Here is a 19,261-nt window from a genome sequence, read left to right as displayed (position 1 = left end):
ATAAAATCAAATTCCCAATTCAGGTTTATAACTTTCATTTTCTTTTTATTTAAAAAATTGATTTAAAAAATAAATTATCCACGTGCTGCAGTTGTTCAGCCACGTCAGTTAACAAATTCACTGTAGCGTGCCACATCAAATTCCCACTAACACCGTTAAAGGCAATTTAACGGAAAGGATCCAATTGTTTCAATTTTCATAAATTTGGGACCCGATTGAGAATTTTAAAAAGAAAGGGACAAAATTGAGATTTCACGCAAAAATAAGGACTTCCTGAATGATTAAACCTATAAATAACATGATTAGAGTGAGAGAAATACTCAATTAAATTTTTGGATCCTTAAATAAGATTGTCGCCTATAATGGGTACATGTTAGCTTTCCGCGTAAGAAAAGGCAGTGACAAACTAGGAGATTAAAATAACAATAATAACATTAAATAAATATTAAGGAAAAAGTATCATTATTTCTTAAAAAATAAATTTGTCTAAAGAGCTTAGGATATAAAATTGAACCAATTTATGTTTTTTTTTATCTTTCCTTCTAAGCCAACAAATAAATTAGTGATTAGAACCACCTAAAACTTTATACCAAACAAACAAAACGATCATAGGAAAAAGGAATCAATTAAGTAGTGAATGAATGTGACATAAACTAATTGATAAGGTCGAACGACCAAGAATAGGATGATCGGCCATAGCTGATGAACAAGTTTTTTTACAAGAATTAAAGTAAATGATAATTAAAGATATTGGAATGAGATTAAGCCTAAATTAAGGTTTTATAAGTCTTAAGATCATGTTGAAAACGGTCAAAGGTAAGAAGTAGGTTATCACATATACTGTGCATTTATTACCACATTATATCGACAACTTACTTAACATCATAGAATCTTTGACAAATACCTCTTGAGACAGTGGAATAAAAACAAAACCTGATTTAGTTACCAGACGACATTTAAGAAAAAATTATACAAATATATGAAATAACTCGACTTCACACCAAAACAATCTCTATATTTTGTAAAAAAAATAAAATTAATAATAACAATTTCATATATAATTTATGTTATATTATATTATTAGAAAATTTTCATCTCTACGTAGATCTCTTATACTTTTCCCTTCCATTTTTGTCTTGAAATTCAAGACAATATCATTTTTCTCGACTCTGCTACACTCGCATCAAGAAATTCTTTTGTTTTTCAAATGGAGTTTCTTGAAAACATTGGAAATTTAGAAAAGAAAAAATATACACTAAATTAACTTCTTCTTTTTTTTTTTTTCGTTTTCGCACTTATTTCTCTCTCTTAAGTGGTTAAAGAAGGAGAGATTCTATTTGTCTACATATTTGGTTTTTTAAGCTTTTCCCACATTGGTGTGAGTTGGCGTGTTCGTGATAAACGCGTTTGAGAAAGACACACAACAAAAAGTATTCCAAAAAGTGAATTTATTCTTTGTCTGCAAGAATCACATTCCCTTATTTTGTGCTCTAAATTGAACTATGCCAATAGCTTTTTACTAAGAATTTTGGTGATTGGTTTTTGAATGTACACACAATATGAATACTATATTCCTTTGACTTTACTGTCAATTCAACCTTTAACTTTTCATCTCTTTATCATTGCACTCGACCAAACTAAAATTTAACAACTTTGGTTGGATCGCTCGTGCAACCATTTACTAACTAGTAATAATATTTTGACACACTTTTACATTCATTTGATACAGAATACAAGGATAAAATGGTTTAAAAAATGTAAAATTTTGCAGTTTTTCAAGAAAAAAAGAGAGTAAAAAGTAAGTAAGGATAGTGTCAAATGAATGTAAAAAGTTTAGATGTATCAAAAAATCATTTCTCTTTATTAATTTGATATAATCTTCCATTTTGAAATAGTTTAAGTAATTTTATGAATTTCTATTACCTAAACCCATTTTTATTATCTTATAATATTTTTAGTGTGCTTAAGGTATTGTCTGAGAGTGAGGAGATGTATGATAATGTATAATTGTTGATAATACTGACTTTAAATTTCATATTATATAAAGGTAAATAAAAGAAATATTTCTTAAAAATTTAAATTGAGTATATGTTAATATGTGGATTAGACTTATATTTTTTTAGTGTTATATTTTTTAATGATTTGTTTACGGAAATGTTTAACGTTGAGAGAATATAAAAAAACATTGAAAATAAAATGAAGTGACTAATTGATTTCTAATCATTAAAATAAAAACTCGATCAAGAAAAAAATTTCCTCTTCAAAAAAAACTTTATAAATATCTATCAATTCAACTAATATCTAAACCTTGTCTATGAAAAAAAAAATGAACTATTTATAAATTTTCCAATCCAAAAATTCGAAGCTTAGTATATAGATTTATATTTAAATTTACATATAAATGCTAAAATCCTTGGTCAAGAATTTTAATATGATAAATGGTCAGTTTTTTTATACAGGATTTGATATATCATCTATTATTCTTAGCATCAAAATCCTTTCATTGTAATTCCAACTTTAGACTATTTTTTCCATCAACATAAAATGATATACTATGAATGTTTAGTTTCCGTGTAATATTAGAAGCTTATAGTTTGAACAATTTTTTTTTTAATAAGATTTTGCCTTTAAATTTTGGAAAGTAAAAAATACGTATACTGATTAAATAAACTGAAAATGCTTAAAGTCTATAACAAGTGAATATTGTATAAGAAATCCTGTGTGGTAACTAAATAATTTTTAAACCTACGGAACTAACAAAAAGAAAACATACTTGCTATGGTATCTTTCTTGGACACATTGATAAAAAAATAAATGTTTAATCAATAATTTATTCTTTATATTTTATTTAATTGAATTCTTACTTTTTGTAAAAAAAATTAATGTAATTATTGCATTAAATTGATATTAATTATAACGTTCCAATTGAGGATGTGATGAGAAAATAATCTTAAATGTATAAATAAATAATAATTATTAAACAATTAAGGATGTTAAATGTATAAATAAATAATAATTATTAAACAATTAAGATTTTACGAGAAAATAATCTTAAATTATAAATAAATAATTGTTATTAAATAATTAGTAAATAATAATTTGAATCTTTCAAATATCCTTAATTAAAAACTAGTAAAAACTCGAAACAATTTGTTTACAATAAAAATAAAACATTAGACAATTAAATAAAAGCCAATCATATTAAAAAAATAACAGAAATAAATAGAAATTTTCAAGTCTTTCCGTATCTTTGACGCTTTAAACATTCATATGACTATATGTAATATTATCTATTCTCGTAAAATAACATAAATCATATGATCATCGCAGATGAGAAAACATAACCAAAAGAAAATGTAAGGGTAACCTAACAAAATATACATCAAATCATTGATATAACAGTTTTATTACAGTTGCAAAGTCTTTATCACAATTCTAACACATTCATTAATCATTTATGCACAGCCAGAATCTGTGCACAACCAGACTATAACAACCATCAAAATACCCCTCAATCGTTCCCTTAAACGGAATAAATACCAATTCTATTAACTCTGCATCACCTGTCCAGCAAAGACAACTCGTGCCTATACCAACCACTATTATAAACTTATGTCAAGTTTCATATTTCATTGCACATTTCCGTTTACCATAACGAGTCATAATGAATCAAAGCCACTTTATGTGTTTTTTACTTGGTCAATTTCATAAAAATGTGAAATGTTAGGGCCTATGACCTATTTGGATAGGTGAGTGCTTTTCATTAATGCATGGAATTGTGTGGAACCACAGTGTATTGAACACTATTATAAGAAACACGTTAATGGTATATTCTCTAGTCATCACTAAAGCATATTCAAGAAAAGCTAAAGTTATTTATGTAAGGTGAAACAAAACTCTTTCTCTTGGATCATCATGGAGTATTTTTAGATCTTGTATTAAGTGTCAAGTAGTGTAAGATTTCTTTTTAAGCCTTGTATTAAGGACCAAGTAGTGTAGGATTTTTGAACAATCTTACTTAAATAGTAGGGCAATATTTGTGCCTAGCTCAAGTTAATCTTTGGTGATTAGTTTTGTAACCCTAGCTTAGTGGAGGTTGTTCAACATGAGACATGGTGGCCACATGGAAAGATCTTAGTAAAGAGTTTTCTTACGAAAGTAGTGACCATGTGTCATTTTCTTAGTGGAGAACTTTTGCTAAAGTGGTTTCCATAAGGCAAACTCTTAATGGAGAGTTTTCTTACAAAGGTAGTAACCTTGTGTCATTTTCCTACTGGAGAAACTTTTGCTAAACTGACTTTCCACATGGCACTCTAGGAGTGAAGAATTTTTCCAAAAGTTAGAGTGTCACATGTCAAGCTCTCATTCACCAAGATAAGAATTTTAGGGTTTAGTGCAAGATAACATTTTAGGATTTTGGTCTATTTTAGAAACATATTCATCTATAAATAGAGGTGTATCCCCCTACAAACCCATTTTGAGATTTGTAATGAAACGTTCCTAAATTTTGGGCTATTCAAAACTTGTTTAAGGCTAAAGCATCCCATGTGGTCTCCTCTAGCCAACCTTCTCTAGAGTTGACTCAACCTCTCAAGAGAACCGTCAACAACCTTAATTCCACCACTTCCATCTCCATCTTTTGCCCCACTTCCACTTTCATAGTTTCATCTTATTGCTTTGGTCCAACCTGGCTTTAGGAGGAGACTATCACATTTTGAACTTGTAAAGTATATTATTGTTATTCATTGTTATAATAATTTTAATAGGCAAGCTATTCACCCTTCTCATAACTTATGTATTAAGAGATATAATAGCACATGAACTATTTTTACAATCCCTCTTAGAAATGACTTATCATCTTGCATAAAGATGGAATAAAATAGGGAAGTAGAAGGAAGTTTTACTTGGGTTGCAAGTTGAGTGTCAAATGTTCTTATCGAGATTCAATGTGTGAACCTTTGGACAAGTGACAAAATCTTAACAATGACTTGAATGTTCCTGATGACTGGAATTGAATCCTTTATTATTTAAAAAGGAAAAATTCATCTACAAAAGACTCTTCGATACTCATGTTAGTAATAATGTTTTGGATCTTTATGAATAAAAGAGAAAGTATGAGAGAAATGCGTGTGTATTTCCTAATGAAATACCATGTGTATTTATAGGATTTATGGGTCTCATGAGGTTTGTTGATAATATTAACAAATATAATAATTTATTGTATATATGATAATTAGTTGAATATAACAATAATGTAATACCTTATCTGATATTCCAAATATCATGTAAATATAGATATTAAGAAATATCATAACAGAGTCAAAATATCAAAATTTATATTATATATATATATATATATATATATATACACACGAATATTTATACCAACAAATATATATCAGTTTCAACTATTTTAAATCACTAAAACTAAATAGGCCTGATTGGACTAAGTATATACATAATCTCTTTAATTTTAACACGTGTGAAGCATTCTAAATAAAAAATGATTCCAACTTTAACATATAACATACTGAGATTTTGAAATGTAAAATCTCTAAACAAAATTAGTTCAATTTTTTAAAAAATGGTCATATTGAGTTTTATTTATAAAAATATAGACCAAATCAAATAAAAATTATAAAAATTAAAACAAAATAAAAACATAAATAAAAAAACTAAAATATTAATTAAACCTAAAATAAAATAAACATAATTTTGTGCCGTCCACTTTGTAAGAATTGAAGCATGCTTGTTATCAACTTTGAACTCAGAATTGCAAAAACCAAAACAGGTTCCTTTCGGAGGATTTCTTTTGCACACCAATATTTTTTCTTTTCATCACCTCCGTAAATATGAAATTTCATACTTAATATTAAAACATAATTTTTGAACTATGTAATTCAGAAATTGCTTTAAATCGTAGATTATACGATTTAAAAGACTTTTAGACTTTTAAATTATATGATCCATTTTTTTATTCTAAAAATTATTTTAAACATTAAGCTTTTCAATCTTATAATCTGAAATATATAATCCTAAAAGTCTTCATGAAATCCAAAAACTACTTTTTTTAAAGAATGTTAGATTAAATAATCTAAGGTTAAAAGTTTTTTTTTTGTCCAAATTTTGGTTTAGAAAATTCGTTTTGGTCCCTGAGTTGAATTTGTGTTCAATCTCGTCCCAAAGAACGAATTTAATGTTCAATTTGGTCCTTTTCATTAACACCGTTAAAATTGTTAACGACAAGGTGTCCAGCTCTGCAACTGCTATGTGAGGTGTCAATTTTTTGCTGACTAGGAAACCTTTTCAGTTGGAATTAGAATTTTTTAAAAAATTTAGAAGGGCAAAGTGGGAAAATCATCTTCCACCTACTAAAATCCTAATTCCCAATTCAGAAACCTTAGCCGTCAGCCACCCTTAAGCTACCACCTCCATGGCAACCACCACGCCGCCAGTGACCACCACCCAACAGTCCCGTCGTCACCAACAGCGCAATCTCCATGCATGATCACCGTGCAACCCAAGACTGTAGTCAACATTGCGTTCTCACACACCACCATTCATAATCGTCAACATCACCTCACCGGCCACCAGGAGCTCGCCGCAAGGATGCCACCGTCAAAGCGTTTTCAACCTTTCAACAGTGCTACCATCCTCACAGAACCGCACAATCTCTTTCGGCGAGAGACGACCATCATCCACCAAAACCAGACCTGTAGAGGAAAACCCAGAAACTCAGAGGCCACCATAACCTCCACCATCGTGCAGCCATCATCATCACCTCAGTAGGCCGTCGTCAACCTCATCGCAGCACCATCCCAAATCGTTTTTGCGTCACCACACTAAAGCACGACCTCCTTGTCGTCGTGAGCCTTCATTGCCGCTGCGATGCCAACATCACGAGAGCCGCTACAAGCCCCTCCGTTACTCTTCTCCATTCGCGACCTGTAAGCAAAAAATTGGCAAACCAGAAACAACCACAGAACACAATAAACCCAATGGTATCAGAAAACCCTCTCGCGTCTACGCTCTTGACGGTGAAGGAGGAAACCTTTTCCTTTTCCCCAAGCAAACCCTAATTTTGGATGGGAAAGAGGCAGACACGTGTCAAGACCCCATTGGCACGTCCATCTAGTCAAAGCTGGTCAATGTTAAAAAGGAATTAGGGTTTTAGAGGAAGAAGAAAGTCTTTTTTTTCCCACTTTTCCCTTCTAAATTTTTAAAAAAATTCTAATTCCAACTGAAAAGGTTTCCTAGTCAGCAAAAAACTGACACCTCACATAGCAGTTGCAGAGCTGGACACCTTGTCGTTAACAATTTTAACGGTGTTAATGAAAAGGACCAAATTGAACATTAAATTCGTTCTTTGGGACGAAATTGAACACAAATTCAACTCAGGGACCAAAACGAATTTTTTGAACCAAAATTGAGACCGAAAAAAGCTTTTAACCATAATCTAAAGTATGAAATTTTAGATTTTAGATTATGCAATTTAAAAGATTTTTGAACTTTTAAATTATATAATCCGATTTTCTTTTTATTTCCAATTTGTATCTAAAAGTCATTTTTTTTACATTTACATTATACCAGGTAAAAGTTATTTTTACATAAAAAAACAAACTTTTTGAAAAAGTATTTTTAAGTTTCAAATTATATAACTCAATTTTTCTTTATTTCTAAATTGTGTAATTAAAAAGTCAAATTTTATATTAAAAAACATTCTTATAAGATAATTCAAAATTTACTTCTCTATTAAAAGAATTTTAGATTTTATAATCCAAAGTATTTTTTTAATTCATAATCTAAAAGTTTTTTTTTCTAAATAATATAATTTAAAAGTATTTTTTTACTTCCAAAAAAATCTCATAAAATATAGAATTCAGAACACAAATTCATGTGTGATTGAACACAGACCCACATGGAAATTATGGATAACTTAAAACACAAGGATCACTAAAATGAGGTTTTGTCGTTTTCCTATTATCTGTATTCCTAAAGAACATATGTCACCCACTGTACCAACCATCGTACCCATTGCAACTGCACATTCTTCACCAACACTGTCTCAATACAGAGTATATACTACAACATACATTTTAATTTAAATTCATATCCGTTTATCACATCAAAATTTTAATTAAAGTCACTTTTAATTAATTTTCAAGTTTTTTATTATTTTAAAGGATAAAATTTGCTCTAATCAAATTATAATTTAACATAATTTACATTATATTAAATGTCAAGTGTATTTCCTTAACAAAATTGTACGAAGGCAAGACACTCAATAAATATTTTAGAAGAAATTAGAACCATTTATTTTTAAAAAACGTCTTAAAAAAATAGAAAAAAAAATATAAACTGGATTTGACTTCTACTCTTAAATCATATAAAAGTATTAAATATGGTAGGAAGAACATTAAACATTCCTTCAAAGTTTCAAGTTAGTTTTAATAATAACTCTTTCGATAGTTAGTTTTATGATTAATGGTATTATATATTTTTACATTTATTTGATATAAATAAAGGTAAAATGATTATAAGTATAAATTCTTATATTTTTTCAAAAAATAAAAAATAAAAGATAAAAAAAATAGTATTAAATAAATATAAAATAATAGATACGTCAAAGAATAACTTTTTTAATTTCATTAATAAGTATTTTGGTACGTAGAAAACATTTAGATATTAAATTAGATATTTCTCTTAAGAAAGTTTAAAATATAATAAAAGAAAAAGTCTTTTTAATAATTTCCTTTACAATAAAATGATCCATGATTGATCAATTTTAAATATTTTTTTTAAAATAAATTTAACAAAATCTATAAAATAGTAATATGTGTTCAATTGTTAAAAAATTATTAAAATATCATCCAAACTTTATTATAAAATTTATAATAATAAAATCTATTAATTCAGCAGCATTACGTTAAGATGTGAGTTAACCATTTATTAATGACAATTAATATATTAATGAATGAGCCTTTAATGGCGTTGGCTACTAATGGATTATCCCGTGTCGGCAATGAACTTGGGTGGTATATATCAGTGTATCATATGGTAGAATAACTAAAGAAAAAAAAGGTAGTAAGAGAGGTTGATTATTGAAGAATGATATTTCTGTTTTTGCTTAATGCAGGTTTGAGAATGAAGCTTCCACCACCGCCTTGTATGTGAAAGACAACTCATTGTTCCCCTTTTTGTTTATTTCATGTCTATCACCGCCTTCCTTCTATTTTCTATAAATAAAGGAACTGTTTTCTGCAATTCTCACTGTCTGCACACTCTATACAAACTTCACCATACTCATTACTACTATCTTCTTCCTTATCTTTCACACTACTTTTTTCTTTTTCTTTTGCTCTCTGTTAACAATGAGTAAACAAGACTTGCTGAAAATTCAGGTATTCTCTAGTACTGTTTTTGTTACAGTTGTCTTTCTGTGTCTTGTTTTTGGGCCCATGGAATGTTAATTCTGAACCGTTTTTGCTGTTTTTTTGTCTCCTTTTAGACCTGTGTTCTCAAGGTTAATATCGACTGTGATGGCTGTGCACACAAAGTTAAGAAAATCCTGCAGAAAATCGATGGTACATTAATCTTAGCACACTTCTTTTTTTGTTTTCATGTTAACATGTTTTGATATTATCTGGGTTCTTCAAGTTTACTTGGTCTAATCTTCATTATTAGATTAGATTCATTTGACTGTAAAAGAAATTGTTATTGTTGTTGTGCAGGTGTGTATTCTGTGAAAATAGATGCAGGTGGAGGGAAAGTGGTAGTGGCAGGGGATGTGGATCCAGAGAAACTGGTGAAAAAGATAAAGATGGGAGGGAAACATGCTGAGATATGGGGTGGCCAGAATGGGAACCATCAAATCAACCCTAAATTCCAGAACTTGCAAGTTGATAACAACAAAGTGGGAAGGGACATTAAGTCCCAAAACCAGAAGGGTCAGAAAGGTGGTGATGGTGGTGGAGGAGGTAAAGGTCAAATGGCACACTTCACAAACATGAAAGGGGTTCAAGATCTCAAGGAACCTGTCAAGGAACAAAAATCTGTTAGGTTCAACTTACCAGAGAAGGAGTTTGAAGCTAGTGATGATGGTTTTGATGAATATGAGGACAGTTTAGATGACTATGATGATGAAGAGGAAGAGGAAGAGGAAGTAATAGGCCATGGGCATGGGCATGGGCATGGCAATCCAATGCATCATAACAAGATGATGCCAAAGATGGGAGATGGAGGTGGGCCTCATGGGCCTGCTGGTGTAATGAATGGGCCTGCTACTAATAATGGCCATAAAGACAATGCTGGTGGGAGTAGGAACAATAATGGAAGTGATAAGAAAGGTGGTGACATTGATCAAGCAATGCTAATCAAGGGCAAAGGTGGGAATTACAATGAAGCCAAAGATGATGATAATGAAGGGAAGAAAAGTAGCCAAAAAGGTAAAAAGAAGAAGAAAGACGAGATTAAGAAAAAGGATGGTGGATTGCTAGGTAGGTTTCTAAGCTTTGGGAGAAAGAGCAAAAAGGTTGGATTAGAAGAAGTAACTTATAGCAGTAACAGCAAGAACCAAAGCAATGAAAGTGGAAATAAGAAAGAAAAGGAAGGAAAAATGAAGGAGCATAGCAATGGTAAAAATGATTTTGATTTTCTTGATTATGACAAGACTCCTCTTCTTCATAAAAATGGCAAAGTAGGTCAGATGGATCCAAGCCAAAAAGGGTATCAGGCATTGCAGGGTGATGCAATGGGACATCAAGGAATGCAGATGCAGCATGTTCCATATAATAACCTTCAGCAGCAGCAATACATGGCTATGATGATGAACCAACCTCAACATCAGCATCAGCATCATTATCAACATGAAACAAATATGAACAGCATGTATCCAACAAACATGATGTATGGTAGGCCATATCCATCTATGAACTACATGGCACCACCTCCTATGCCCTCTCACCCAATGGCTGATCCTATTACTCATACTTTCAGTGATGAGAATGTTGAGAGCTGCAGAATCATGTAGTAATTAGTAGCTACAACTATTACATTCTGTGTTTTGGTATTTTGGGAGTTCATAGAACTGGTAAATGTGTAATCTTTAGATTAGATTATATTATACTTTACATTATAAATCATAGTATAATGTCTTCTTTTTACATTTATGGAGCAGTTGAGACAATTATTTATAAGACAAAGTTAGACAGTTGTCATATTTTGGAACACTCTTAATGGGAGATAGAGTGAGAGTCTGACAAAGTCAAAGCATCGATACCTTCTCGAAGTTGTATTCGAACTAAATTGAAAGCAAAATCCACAATGCTTTGGATGTTTTGCTACAGACCAAAGTGAAAGTATTAAAAGACAAAACATCGAACACTTTAACTGCAGAAAACACCTCACTCAGTTTGTAGTAAGACATTCTCTATATCTCTTTTTAGCTTGAATTAAGGTCATATATATATATATATATATATATATAGTTTTTTTTTTCTTCTCAAATTTATATATACTTAAAATATTTTTGATATCCTAAAATATTTTTAAAAAATGTGATTATAAATTTCATTATCCAATATGTTTTCAAGATAAATATATAAATATAATTATGAAATAGATATAATTATGGAATTTATTATTCAACATATTTTGAACAAAAATAGTAAAATTCGCTTATTATTAATAAACACAATATCATTTTTTATATTAACTACATTACCTCATATTAAAAAGTGTACATTGTTAAGCAAAATGTCTGGATAACATAATACTTACATCACAATGTTCAAGAAAAAATAAACAATTTAAATAAAAATATAAAATTTTAAGTATCAATATTTTTTTTAATAAAAACTAAATTAAAAGGTTTAATCATTTTCATAATTTTTATATATTTTGGATGTAGGATTTTCTTTTTTTTTATTTTTCTTTTTCATTGGGTCCCTAAAATCTAATTAATGTCCATTATCATGTTTGTAAAAAAAATGTTATCACAAAGTTATTCTCTGCGTTGAAATTGTCAGAATTTAAGAACTTGCAACTACACCTCCAACACTTTACCATTGGATATATTAGCCTTTTAAGGTATAGTAAACCAACAAAAAAAAAATGAAATCATGAAGGTCTCTCTTTATGATGCATTTATTAATGGCAAGATATACCAGAACAACAATCCCTGATAATTTCAGGGGATTGTCATACAACTTCATAAATGAGTTCACCTCCATTGTAATTCCAGCCATGAAGAAGTACTTGAGGAGTGACACCCTGGGGAGCCTCAAAGGATATATTTATAGGCATGGTCTCTCCAGGGACCAGTGAAAAGTAGTTATCAGAGTAATGAACAGGAAGAATTCTTGTGTCTTCCCCTTCCTTGCTGTTCTTCTTTGAAGTATGAACAGAAATTTGAAGAAAGAAAGCAACGCCTGCATCAGATCCCTTTATCTCTGTAACTTTCAGACCGTCACTTTTCCCAGAAAAACATCCGTGTATCTCCTTAAACAAAACAGTTTCTTGTTCTTTTCCAACACTACAATGTGGAGTTTCCAGTGATTGTGTGCCACAAAAACCATCACTTGGCCTAACTGTTGAGCTTCTTGACTCTGGTCTTTCAGATGAGTTTGTCACATGCATTTGGATATTATAAACGGATTCTTCAATTGAAACCTTCGATGTTATCTTGAGAGGTATTTTCTTCTCCCTATATGGCTCCAATAGCTTGTAATCTCCACCAGAAAGATGCAACCAATAAAAGTTTCTGGATATAACACTTTTATCTGACATGTTATAGAGTTTGAGAAGAAGAAAGTAGACAGGCTTTGGATCTTTTGACTTTGGATACTTCATCTCAATAATAGGTGCTACTTTTTTTGGCAGAAAAGAGAGATTTTCATTAAGGCTGTAGTACGGGCGTGTTCCTTCAAGGTCCCACACGGAAGTTTCAATGGCAACATTAGACAACTCTTTTGATGTAGTATTAACAACCTGTTTTGGGGAGGAAGATAAAGAAATACACAGCCTTTAAAGAGTTACTCTTTTATTAGTAAATCGTGCATAAATTGAAAAGAAAATTGTAAATCAAACAATTTTCCACAATTTCATTATCCTTCAAATCTTTTTAACTGGCCACTTTTGACTTCCAATCTCAATTTTAAATTTTAAAAATATATTATCAAATCGGTAAAATAACATCTTACTTATATGACCTACTCATAGAACTAGAACTTCATTTCGATACTTACCTCTATCAAATATGTAGCAAGATTAAGCTGTACATGAATCGGTTCTGCGGCACACCGACAGCCATAGAAACCTGCTGTTTGATCAAGTAGATGGTCGTAAAATTGACCTCTCAGACCAGTCCAAGGATTTTGTGTCTTCCATATCAATACACCTGTATATTTGCTCCACATGCGAGAAGTCCATCCCTCAAGAAGAGCTCTGTATTGAATGTAGTTAACAAGTTGAGCCTGAGGAGATTATAGCATCTAAATTAAACATCAATTAAGCAAAAAAAAAAACAAAGATCAAGAGAAATAGGATGATAAAATATTCATCACCAATGGCCAACAGGATAAGGTTTCTACTCTCTTCTTACCTTCAAACAAAAATCATCAAGATCTTTTGCATCACCATAAAGTTGAATCTGATCATGAACCTTGTTTGGTTTTGAATAAGGAATATATTTATGGTATTCCCATATGGCATTTGGAACTTCTTCAACATAACCATTGGGAAGTTTCTTAAACAATGGTATCTTCCAACCTTCTGGAGGCATTGTTGCTCGTATGGTAGCTGCAACTGGTATTCCCACAGAACCAACCTCTGGATTGAACCCATACTTATAGTAGTCGTCCTTAAAGAAATCTTCAGGATTTTGAATTTCATAAGGACCATCAGTGAAGTTCCCCATCCCATCAGCAAACCCATCCCACATTGAACCTTGTATGTAAATCCGTGTGCCATCAAGGTACTGACTAGGATCTGACGGAGTTGGGGACAAATCTCCTACGGGTTTGCTGCTTTCATCCTTACTTTCAAAATAAGGATGAAGCCTTAGATCATATTTTAGAGCAGCGTTTATATCAGCTGGTGGAATTTGCTCATTTCCCCCCACCCATAGGGCAAGACTAGGATGATTTCTTAGAAGCTTAACTGTGTCTCGTGCACAAAACAAGAAAAGATCATGGTCCAGAGGACCATCTGGATTAGATACTGGGTCACCACGTCCATCAACATCCCCAGTAATCCAAAACTCTTGCCACACCTACACAACTCAGCCAGCAACTAGATAAATTTTCTAAACCAACACCGCTACTAATGTAGTATAAACATGAATACAAGCTATTGGACAGGACCAAGGATTATATGGTAAAAGTTTGTCTAAGCTTCAAACCAGATACCACCTGGTCTAGCTGTAGCAGGAGTAGCGTCACTTTTCAGAAACACAATCTGGGTATCCCCAACATCATAATCACCACATAACAACCATTCACTTAAAATCACTATCAAGAAACCCAGACAAAATAATGCGTCTTAGAAAAAGAAGATTAGAATCAAATCTCCACTTAAACAACATAAGACTAAAAAATTTGAGGAATAATAAAATGTATTAAATAACCAGGTGAACTATAAAAACCTGCCCTTAGCAGGGTGTTTGAGTCATTCAACTCACTGCTATATCCACACAAAAGTACCCATAAATGAGAGAACATGACAAACCATACATGCATATATGTTACTCAGCTGTGCATAGAAACATTCAGGGGATTCTATCACGTTAATGTAAATCATTTCTTTCTACCCTTCTAAAGTGGCCTTGCAATTTGGATGTTAACTTGTTGGCATGCATATATAAGCAAAAATAAGGATCTGGTAGCAGTTTTAACTTACCAGAAGGCCATAATAATCACAGTAATGATAAAACTCGGGTCTTTCAGCCAGCCCACCTCCCCAGCATCGAATCATGTTAAAATTCATATCTGCATGAAATTTAATATCTGAACTATACCGCTTCTTTGATAACCGCAGTAGTCCATCAGACAATATCCAGTTACCCCCTCGAATAAAAATTGGTTCTCCATTGACTTTGAATAATCTATGATATTCAATGCACACAACAAAACATATACAGAAACAATTTAAAAATTGAATCAATTCTACCAAGTAAAAGGTAGATAAATACAACATTGATTAAATTTGAGAAATCACCTTACCTTCCACCAGTAGCTTCATCTATATGGCTCTCAATTTTGCGGAATCCAAAGTGATGGCTCCATGAATCAGATTCACCAAATCCTTTAACATCAATGTTAATAACAACATCATACAAAGATTGCTTTCCCATTCCATTCGGCCACCATAAATACGGCTTGGAGAAGATAAGCTGTTAATTTGCATCATTAGCACTTGAAAAGAAACGTTAAAACTAAAGCCCCAACATGTGAAAAATAACAGGCTTGCATGTGTGCAATGCCAAAAACAGAAATAGCGTTGTCCCTATGATCACTTGGGTTGGTTTAAATGTTTCTATATGCTTTATTGTTATATCTATCCAGGATTGCATACGTTCGATGTAAAAAAGGTGGCAGGGGTTTCCCTATGATAACTTGGCTACTTTGTGATCAGTTGGCTTATCTAAATATTTTGCCATCAGCTTTGTTACTCCAGATCATACACATCAAGCATAAACGGTAAAGATTTACAAATTATGGAAGCCAATGTCTTGACAATTTCTAATATATATTCATCAAATTTATCCAATCATATCTGAACCTTTGTTCCTTTGATAGGTAAGGAAATATAAGAGATCCATTTAACCTAAACACAATTAGCAGTGTAGTAAAGATTGTCTGGTTACATTACAAGCTCAAGAAATGATAGTACTCTTCAATTATAATTACAGTAACTTAGAGTTATCTAAAAGTTAGACAAACTTATATACCACAGACACATGACGTAAGCCATATGCATAAACATATACCAATGATGTCTAAGAACCAAGAGAATAGGGTGTGAAATTGAACAAATTACTTAAAATAACCAAATTCATTGATAAAGTTGTTCTTCAAATGTACCAAAGGCGTACGCACAGTGAAACAAACTTTGTCACAAGCATAATGAATACAATCACTAACCTCAGGAAATGTATATTGCACCCGTGTGTTTGCGGGTATAGAAAGATTTTGAGATTGAAGATGCTCTACCAAGAAAATGCTATCCTCAGGTTCTATAGTCACTTGGACACTCAGAGAACACTCAGCAGTCCAGGAGCTTCTGTTTTGCAATTCAATCGTTGTATGTAGATACGCCTTCTTATAGTCATCAGAAAATGTTGAAACCAAGTGCGGATCAATTATTTTTACTGGCTGCACCAAACACAGACAATGAAATTATTCATCCAAGGAACAACTACAAGCACCATTGTCTATAATAAAGAAAGACAATAAAAACTCTAGAATATTTAATCGGGTTTGTTTATTTATGGACTGTACTAAAAGCTAAAAAGAGCATAGCAATTCTATGCCTCCGCAATTTCCTGGTTTAGTTTTCCAAACATCTCGAGGACTCTCAGACAATATTTTATGAAGCCAGCCTATGATTGGACTTGAAGTTCATCAATATTTGCTATGAAATACAAAAAAAAAAAAAACTAGTTATAGCAAAAATGCAATGCAGAAGAGTCGGGAAGGAAAATGAAAGGCCTCCGAAATTGGTCCAAGTGGCAAATCTTAAATTGATTAAAAGACCAATGGTGAAGACTTCGGGATGTAATTAAATAATTAATGCTACTCACCCCAGTAACAGAAATAGAAACTTCATCCCATATTCCAGTATTCCTATCTCTGCAATCATATTAAAAACTCGCATTAGTCATAGATGCACTTTGCTTTACATGGCTTCTCTTCCAACTCTCCAAAGTTTGAACTCAATATCTAATGCTAAAATTGCTGTAGAAAAAGAGTTAATGTTTTAGTTCAAAAAACAAAGAAAAAGTCAATATTTATTTTTGGATCAAAAAGCCAATGACCACAAATCAATACATCTGTACAAGTATTAGCAATGTCACCTTATAGGAGCCATCCAATCCCAACCTTCAACATATTGTGTGGCCACATCTTTTCCTATCTACAAAATAACCCGGAACAAAATTAATTATATATCCAGTACGCAACAACAAGCATTGTTCCTCTTCCTCTTTCACCGTAGTCCTAATTGATTCCAGAAATTAGGAAACACTTGAAATTTATATCTAAAGGTTACAGGTAACAGAAAGGTTAAGTAGTTGAAAAGAATAAAATTAATTGATTAGAAGTGTGAATTTAATTTCCAACCTCGTGATCACCACCTTGTCCCCCCTTGGGAGGAATTCTCCCAGGATGATCTGGAGGATGAACAAGAACAGCAAGCAGGTTTGTGCCATCAGCATGAAGAATATCGGTGACATGAATGGAATGCCTCCGAAACATCCCTTTTGGTAGGACGATTTGGTGGCCATTCAAATACACATCAGCAGAGTAATTGATTCCACGGAAATTCAGATCACAGTGTTCGTTGTTTGACTGCAAATGAAAAGGAGTTAAGTAATTAGTGATGTCCCCTTCCATCAAAATAAGAAACCACCATCGTATATTCAAAAGAAGATTAATGTTGAGATACTAGAAAGGTTTTAAAAATGGACTCTCCACAACTGCAAATTCAAGCTACATCAGCCACATCTGTCAACAAACTTTAGAAATATCCCAGATCGTAACTAAACCACAACTGTAAGTCTGTGACCAACCACACTTTAAAACCTTACACACTGTATACTATACTGGTCTACTATTGGAAAACTAATCTCACAAACTTGAAAAAACAAAAATATCAGCATAAGCCAAAAAAAAAGGAGTATGAAATTAAAGTCAAAGGGCACCACTTGAAAATCCAAATCTGTAAAATGTACAAGAGAACAATCACAACACGTACAAGTTTGCAGTTAAAGGTTGTAAAGAACCAGAAGGTGTAATAGTCTCTTCCAGAATCAGCAATGTCAATGATATGTTCATTTTGCAGTCCATAAAAAGGATCGGGCACAACTTTGTTCTTCACCAAGGTCGCCAGAACACTGTTATGATGTTATGTCACATTGTGTGGAATCAAGTCAACATTGTATGAAAGTAAAATAACAGAAATGGAGATGAAAAAATTGTGATTACGTTGCTGGAACGAGAGCTTCCATCCATGGTGAAGTGGGGCCAGTTGGAGGGTGCGTAGTGGTGAGCTGGGTTCCGGTGAATTGCACCTCAGTGGACCTTGCTGCGAGCCACCCTGAATCCAGCGTTCTCTTACGGTGTTGCTCCGCCATCACCGAAACCTTAGATCGCCGGAGAAGCTTCTTCTTCACTGCTCTTGTTCAAAAGGAACAGAAAAACACTCGTTTTATCTTTGCGTTAGACACGTGGGTTTTGCTCCTTCCAGGTGATGACATACGTTAAATTGTTTTTTTCCAAAATTTGGGTTGAAAAAGAGAAAAAAGATATAAGATACGAAAAAGTAACTTAATATTACGATATATTTTTACATTTATTTAATATATTTTATAAAAATAAAATAGATATAAAAATTTAAATATTTTGTATTTTTTTAAAAGAAAAATAAAAAATAAGAAAAAATAATATTAAATAAATATAAAAAATTTAAGTATGTCAAAAAGTATTTTTTATTAGATTATCTAGGATAGTCGTGATTATTACTAAATTCTTTGTATACCATGTTTAATTTCATCATGAAAATGAGATAATTTTTAAGAAAATTTTGAATTCGAGCAAGTGGTGGCACGACTTTATAACAAAAATGTTGTGATATGTTCAAACGATTTTGTTTTAATTGAAATGAAATCATATAAATAAAATCATGTTAAGTGAAGACAATTAAAAATAAAAGTATTTATAATTTGAGACGATTTTTTATGATAATTTCAGATTCTTTTATGAAATATATTGAAATCGTCTTTCGTTTTTTCATAAAATGTACTGTAGTCGTTTAAATTGTGACAACTTTATTTGTTTTAAGTCATATTGATTTAATATCATTTCATTTCACAGTTAAAATAAAATCGTTTTAATTCTTTTTTATGAAATCGTAAAATTGAACGGACTAACTCAATTTCAAAATTCTTTTACATGTTACCTCAATTTAGTAAAAATTACATAATGATAAAAAAAAAAAACCACTGAACTTTCTAATAACATTATGTTCTGGTATGAGGCCGAGTTCC

At 31.6% G+C, this 19,261-nt stretch overlaps 2 protein-coding genes across 2 annotated transcripts; one reads left to right on the top strand and one right to left on the bottom strand.

Moving 5' to 3' along the window:
• The first annotated feature begins 9,068 nt into the window (after positions 1 to 9,068).
• On the top strand, positions 9,069 to 11,164 carry LOC106774520 (heavy metal-associated isoprenylated plant protein 34). Its single transcript, XM_014661541.2, has 3 exons — positions 9,069 to 9,401; positions 9,509 to 9,584; positions 9,732 to 11,164. The coding sequence occupies exons 1-3, from the start codon at positions 9,372 to 9,374 to the stop codon at positions 11,027 to 11,029; spliced, it is 1,404 nt and encodes a 467-aa protein (XP_014517027.1). The 5' UTR covers positions 9,069 to 9,371; the 3' UTR covers positions 11,030 to 11,164.
• An 880-nt stretch (positions 11,165 to 12,044) lies between these two features.
• LOC106776242 (mannosylglycoprotein endo-beta-mannosidase-like) lies at positions 12,045 to 18,439 on the bottom strand. Its single transcript, XM_014663628.2, has 11 exons — positions 18,201 to 18,439; positions 17,971 to 18,109; positions 17,337 to 17,564; positions 17,072 to 17,130; positions 16,799 to 16,847; positions 16,140 to 16,370; positions 15,219 to 15,388; positions 14,896 to 15,100; positions 13,601 to 14,269; positions 13,245 to 13,472; positions 12,045 to 12,987 (listed from the first exon to the last, which is right to left on the bottom strand). Exons 1-11 carry the CDS (start codon positions 18,347 to 18,349, stop codon positions 12,199 to 12,201), a joined length of 2,916 nt encoding a protein of 971 aa, XP_014519114.1. The 5' UTR covers positions 18,350 to 18,439; the 3' UTR covers positions 12,045 to 12,198.
• Between the last annotated feature and the right edge of the window lie 822 nt (positions 18,440 to 19,261).

Source organism: Vigna radiata, chromosome 10 (genome assembly GCF_000741045.1).
Source record: "Vigna radiata var. radiata cultivar VC1973A chromosome 10, Vradiata_ver6, whole genome shotgun sequence".
NCBI classification, from domain to species: Eukaryota; Viridiplantae; Streptophyta; class Magnoliopsida; order Fabales; family Fabaceae; genus Vigna; species Vigna radiata.
The sequence above is the reverse complement of the archived record's forward strand: the minus strand, read 5'-3'. Positions and strand labels throughout refer to the sequence as shown.

Excerpts from the sequence above, each read along its gene's own strand:
- LOC106776242 (XM_014663628.2), bottom strand. The coding sequence starts at position 18,349 with ATGGCGGAGCAACACCGTAAGAGAACGCTGGATTCAGGGTGGCTCGCA. Across the intron at positions 16,371-16,798 it reads TTTCTATTTCTGTTACTGGG|CCAGTAAAAATAATTGATCC; the intron begins GTGAGTAGCATT and ends TGTTTGGTGCAG. Across the intron at positions 12,988-13,244 it reads TTGCTACATATTTGATAGAG|GTTGTTAATACTACATCAAA; the intron begins GTAAGTATCGAA and ends TCCCCAAAACAG.
- LOC106774520 (XM_014661541.2), top strand. The coding sequence starts at position 9,372 with ATGAGTAAACAAGACTTGCTGAAAATTCAG. Across the intron at positions 9,402-9,508 it reads AAGACTTGCTGAAAATTCAG|ACCTGTGTTCTCAAGGTTAA; the intron begins GTATTCTCTAGT and ends GTCTCCTTTTAG. Across the intron at positions 9,585-9,731 it reads AATCCTGCAGAAAATCGATG|GTGTGTATTCTGTGAAAATA; the intron begins GTACATTAATCT and ends GTTGTTGTGCAG.